Source organism: Eutrema salsugineum, unplaced genomic scaffold (assembly GCF_000478725.1).
Source record: "Eutrema salsugineum unplaced genomic scaffold, Eutsalg1_0 scaffold_4, whole genome shotgun sequence".
Lineage (NCBI taxonomy): Eukaryota > Viridiplantae > Streptophyta > Magnoliopsida > Brassicales > Brassicaceae > Eutrema > Eutrema salsugineum.
Window position 1 is genome coordinate 5,410,949 of NW_006256686.1, and position 5,523 is coordinate 5,416,471.

General features: G+C 40.6%; 2 protein-coding genes across 2 annotated transcripts; one reads left to right on the forward strand and one right to left on the reverse strand.

The window, feature by feature from the left end:
- Positions 1-547: 547 nt before the first annotated feature.
- Positions 548-3,351, reverse strand: LOC18013600 (guanine nucleotide-binding protein-like NSN1). Its single transcript, XM_006418625.2, has 9 exons — positions 3,310-3,351; positions 2,954-3,198; positions 2,680-2,791; positions 2,419-2,592; positions 2,098-2,312; positions 1,747-2,011; positions 1,448-1,627; positions 1,147-1,358; positions 548-1,050 (listed from the first exon to the last, which is right to left on the reverse strand). The coding sequence occupies exons 1-9, from the start codon at positions 3,326-3,328 to the stop codon at positions 697-699; spliced, it is 1,776 nt and encodes a 591-aa protein (XP_006418688.1). The 5' UTR covers positions 3,329-3,351; the 3' UTR covers positions 548-696.
- Positions 3,352-3,507: 156 nt separating this feature from the next.
- On the forward strand, positions 3,508-4,919 carry LOC18013652 (F-box/kelch-repeat protein At4g39550). The gene is given in 2 exon segments (XM_024153953.1): positions 3,508-4,259; positions 4,261-4,919. Coding segments are annotated over 2 exon segments (1,167 nt in total). The 5' UTR covers positions 3,508-3,566; the 3' UTR covers positions 4,735-4,919.
- The last annotated feature ends 604 nt before the right edge of the window (positions 4,920-5,523 follow it).

Here is a 5,523-nt window from a genome sequence, read left to right on the forward strand (position 1 = left end):
CTAATCTCAACTATTTTCATACAAAGCATACGCTCAAATAGTTCTTTTACTAACCTCACCACTACCTGATTTTCATTCAGTTTAGATCAAATTAGAAAAATTTAGGGAAAAACTATTTAAGTAAATTAACAAAAACATGGAGTTAAAAATATATGAATGTTGAATAAATGTAAATGTTAAGAAAAAGTAAGAGTTTTGAAGGATCAAGAGACCATTTCAAATTTTATTGGCACTTGGGAATCCTTGATAGATGGATCAAGAATCGAAATATTCAGACATATTGGCACTTTTGGTATGGTTTGGTTTGGATGGTACAGGTTCAATGCTGAGCAACAATATGTTAACCATCAAACGATAAGCAAACGAACGCCGATTCATTCACTTATTGAACCAAATTGAAGATACAATACAGAGAGCTATCAAACACAAGAGAACAATCTCTTTGTATCACTCACACTGTCACACAATACCTCAATACAATGCCTTAAAAACAACAAACACTGTCGAGATAAAGCTGCTGCGTTCTTGTCCAAAATTATATAGGTGGAGGAAAAAGATAGGGTCAACTGTAGAAATTAAAATTGCTTTTAGTGTCGCTACTAATTCATGAATCAAACATGTATATATCAAATGTTTACTCTGACCAAAAATCATAAACGTGAAAAATAAAAAATACGTTGTTTATATAAATCACTCTCATTCTTCAGGCAAAAGTCCAGCCATTGGAACTTGAGCATCGAGATGGAACTCGTCTTCTTCATCCATGGCTGTAGCTTTGTTCTTTGCATAATCTACTTTGAAATCGTAATCTCCATCCATCACATCTTCACCAGCTGCTGCTTTCTTCGCTTTCTTCATCCTCTTCTTATCCGCTTTCTGCTTTTTTGTATTCAGTATACTTTCAGCTACGTAAAGCTTCTCATTTTGCCTGCTCTTCTCTGATAGCTTCTCCTTGAACTTTCCTGTTTCCTCCTCCTCCTCTTCGTCTTCCATAGACTCATCATCGCTCTCAAGGCCAGACTCTTGTTCGGTCTGAGACTTAGACACATCCTGTGGTTTTTGTGTAACATAACCAAGGTTAAACCAGACCTGGATGAAACTCAGTTTGCAAGCAAATGGAATCACAAGAGAATTGACTTAACCAACCTCGATCATAGTTTCATCGAAGTTGAGAGGACCATTGGATGGAACTTCAACAGGGTTGAAATCGTTAAGCGTCTTCAAGCTCCCAATGAAAGAGGATTCACCACTGTAAACCTCATCGATGTTGAATTCCTTGGCCAACTCTGTCACTATCTTTGACTCTGCGTGTTCACCTTGGTCCCTCTTTGGAGGCATTGTATAGTAAGGAATTTTACCTGCACAACACATTCATATTAGAGAGACAATGATGAGTTTAACTGGTTTTGAAAATTCCTCAGGTTTATGAGAAACTAAAAGATGATACCTTCATTCCAGTCATGCAAAACAATCCTTGCAGCAGCTTCAATATCCACAAGACCACCCTTTTTAAGCTTACCCCTTACGGTGGCAACTTTATAAAGAAAATCATCAACTGATTCGAAGCTCGGGATTTTGTACAGAGTCACCAGCATTTGTGTTGAACAAAGCTTGAGGATTTCCTTCACTAAAAATTGCCACAAAGCAGAAGATTTCCAAGGTTAGGTCACTGACATTTATAACTCTAACAAGGCAAAGCACAAAACGATATGCGATTCTCTGTCTTAAAGCTTATTTCCAAATTACCTGGACTAACTGGATCATCCAACTTTTCGATTCTCTTACAATTCCGGAGAGCTATGGAAGCATCATTTCCTGAAGATTTGAGCATCACAACTCCAGGACAATCCAACAACTTCACGTTTTTGTCCAAGTGAACCTCTTGCAGAGATCTAGTCAGTCCAGGAGTGGCACCGACATTGACAACATGAGCTCTCTTCAAACTGTTGATAAGACTACTCTTCCCAACGTTAGGGAGTCCGATAATACCAACTGTAATAGATTTTTTCAACTGCCGAAAGAAAAACATAGCAAGATTTTCAATCAAAACTGGACTCAATGCAAGGGTGACTGCAGGAAACATTTCTGAAAACAAACCTCATGACTTCTTGAGTAGTTTTTCAGCAATTTTATAAGAGTGTCTGCTCCAAGACAATCACTCGTCTGCAAAAGATTACTTGGTTTTGATGCCTTAGATGATTTCCAACCCAAGTTTGATCGCTGTTCCTGGGTACTACATTTGAAGGCTACAGCTGGAAACTCTTCCCTAAGGTACTTGAGCCATTTCTCAGCAGCCTCTCGAGGAACAAGATCTAGAGAAAAAAGAGAATCCGTTTACAGAAAGTAATGATGCCACCACCCAAAGGAAACAAAGAACTTATTTTATGTCCACAAGCAAAGACTTTGTAAAGAACTTACCAATCTTGTTCAGCAGCAATACAAGGTGTTTATTGGGACCAGCTTGCATCACCATCCTCTCCATGTCAGTACAACGCGTGCCTAGGGGATCACGGGCATCAAGAACCTCCAGAATGACATCAGACAGTTCAATGACTTTAACAAGCTCCTTGTAGAAAGCCCTCTCCGAGTTATCTATGTAACAAACAATAGACATCAGTGAATGTAAAGGCAGGTAGAAATCACGTAAACGTGTGGAGAAGCTATCCAAAATCAAAGCACCTCGAACATTGACAACTCTAGTTGAGTCTTCTCCGCTCTTCTCCTCTCCATACCCTTCTTCCGTCTTGGTATCATCATCATCCTCGACCAAACCAAGTTTCCTCTTTTTGGCCTAAATAGATTATTAAGAGAGATGAGAACACACATGACACAAGTCTACAACAATTGTGACACAGAATTGGAAGTGATGTGATTATTGAAAACCAGAAAAATTGAAGCTTTTACTAAATATCGTTTCAATGATTGGAGCTACAAAGTTTGAGAATGATGATACCTTTTCTTTGCGGGCTACTTTCTTCTGTTCGATCTCTTCGAGCGCACGAGCACGTCGAGCTTCTAAGGCCTTGAGCTCTTGTTCCTTGAAAGGCCAGTCATTGGGGATACCTGGGTCCTTCTCTACTCTTGGTTTACGGTTAAGCCCGAGCTTCTTAGCATCCTTTGCTTTCTTCTTGTGGTGCTCCTTCACCTTCCTCAGGACCTTGTGCTTCTGCTTCAAGGTCACCCTTTTACTCTTGCTCTCTGCAAAAAAAAAACAGTCACAACATCAAACAAATCAATACAATGCTGAGCTGAATGATTTCAGTTCATCAAAAATCAAGAATAGAGATTTGATAGAGGGATTTAGCTTACTTTTACTTCGTTTCACCATCTTTTGCCTTCCGCTGAGAGAGCAAAAACAAAACTGACTAGGTTAAGAGAAAAGGCTTTATGGTTTGTAAAACCCGGTTCTCAAAATCAGTGACCCCAGACAAATCTAAACCGGCCGGTTCCAGGTTATAACAAAATTGATTCAGGAATTTCCCCTGAATTCGTTCTCTGCAAATCGGAGAACAAGTAGAAATAATCCGAGGTTGATCAATTGCGATTTCGTCTCGATAGTTCCGCCAATGTCTTCCCAAGAGAGGAAGATGAAGAAGAAGACGAAGACGACGAATAAATTGTCGCTGGCGCTTGAATCGGCTCCTTCACTTCCTGATGATTTGCTAGTGAGTTGCTTAGCCCGCGTCTCGAGATTGTACTACCCGACTCTCTCACTCGTCTCCAAGAGATTCCGATCTCTCCTTGCTTCGCCGGAGCTTTACAAGACCAGGTCATCTTTAGGACGCACCGAGAGTTGCCTCTACGTGTGCTTACGGTTCCATCCTGACCCTAACCCTCGTTGGTTCACTCTCTGCCTCAAGCCTGATCGAACCCTAACCAATGACACCGGTAAGAAGAAGAAGAAGAAGTCAAGTTTTGGGTATGCTTTGGCTAAAATCCCAACTCCAGACTCTCCTACTGCGCACTGGTCGGGTCTCGTCACTATTGGTTCAGAGATCTACAACATTGGTGGACCCATCCATAGCAACGAGCGTTCGTCTAGCGTCTCGATCCTGGACTGCACGTCTCACACGTGGCGCGAGGCTCCAAGCATGGTGGTGAAGCGGAAATGCCCAGAAGCCAATGTCCTTGACGGAAAGATATATGTAGCAGGAGGCTGCTCCAAAGACTCCGACTTTATGGAGGTTTTCGATCCAAAGACTCAAACTTGGGAGCTGGTGTCGAGCCCTGGCACGGAGATATGCGGGACCGGGAAAATTTATATGCAAAAAAAGCCTAGGGATTGACGAAAAGGTATACTTTTTTGGAAACTTCAATGGTTTGGCTTATAAACCAAAGGAAGGAAGATGGGAAAGAGTGGGAGAGGAGATGGAATGGGATTGGCGATGGTATTCTTACTGCGTGATTGAGAACGTGATTTACCGTTATGATGAGGGAAAGTTCAAATGGTATGACTCTAAGGCAAGACTGTGGAGAAATTTGAAGGGTGTGAAAGGACTGCCTAAGTTTGCCCGTTATATTGCTAGATTGGCTGATTACGGTGGAAAGATGGCTGTTTTTTGGGACAAGGGTGTGCCTTCCAGTGGATATAAGGACAGGGTGATTTGGTGCACAGTGATTGCGCTTGAAAGGCGCAACGATGAAGAGATTTGGGGTAAGGTCGAATGGCTTGACGCAATGCTTACAGTCCCCAAGTCATGTCGCGTGGACTTTGCTCTTGCTGCTACTGTCTGATGCCAATGACTTGAATGTGATGAATCTTTAGTTGTCATGGGTTATGTCATTTTATGTTGAATGATTGTGTTTTGTGTTTTTTTTAGCTGAATGCAATAGACATACCTTTGATGGTTCGCTTATTTTGTGTTCGCACTAAAGACTTATGGAACACTGTTTTGGTTGACAATAGAATGGTCACTACGTTCATGGGAAGTAGAAGATGCAAAATTGATTCAATACGTCGTTTTAGAAGATCCAGATATATTCATAAAGAGCTCAAGGTTTAGGCTTTAATATGCTGTAAAACAAACCCCTGAGATATTTCCTGCATGTATCTCCTCAGTGTTTGTATTGTCATGTGTAGACGTCATTTTCTCGTAAACCAAAGTGATATATGTATATAAATCATAAATGTATATCTGGAGATAAGTACTCGTTATTAAGAATGTTTGGTTGCTATCGTAAGATAAATACGTCCAGAAAATGATAGCCTCTAGAGGAAAAAAGTACATATGGTTTAATTTCTCCACTGTTATTAGTCCATACTCCATAGGTATCTCTGTATCGATTTTGGGAAAAGGATATGAAATCGTGAAAACCATACTTTTCTGTTATCTCCAGCACATTAATCTCCAACACATATTTTCTCTTCGACACATGCTTTATGATAGGTTAATGTTACTTTTTTTTGTGTGTTTTAACCTCGATATGTTTTCCTAAAACCTCTTTTGTAACAGTTCTTGGCTTCTCGCATCAGCCAACTGCTTAGACAATGATGCTATAATTTGCTTGGCCTTCCTCACATGG

Bases quoted from the DNA above. Each gene is read 5' to 3' on its own strand.
- LOC18013600 (XM_006418625.2), bottom strand. The intron at 2,593-2,679 runs GTGCTTTGATTT...TTTGTTACATAG, and splicing joins TAGAGTTGTCAATGTTCGAG to ATAACTCGGAGAGGGCTTTC. The intron at 1,051-1,146 runs GTTGGTTAAGTC...CAAAAACCACAG, and splicing joins TCGATGAAACTATGATCGAG to GATGTGTCTAAGTCTCAGAC.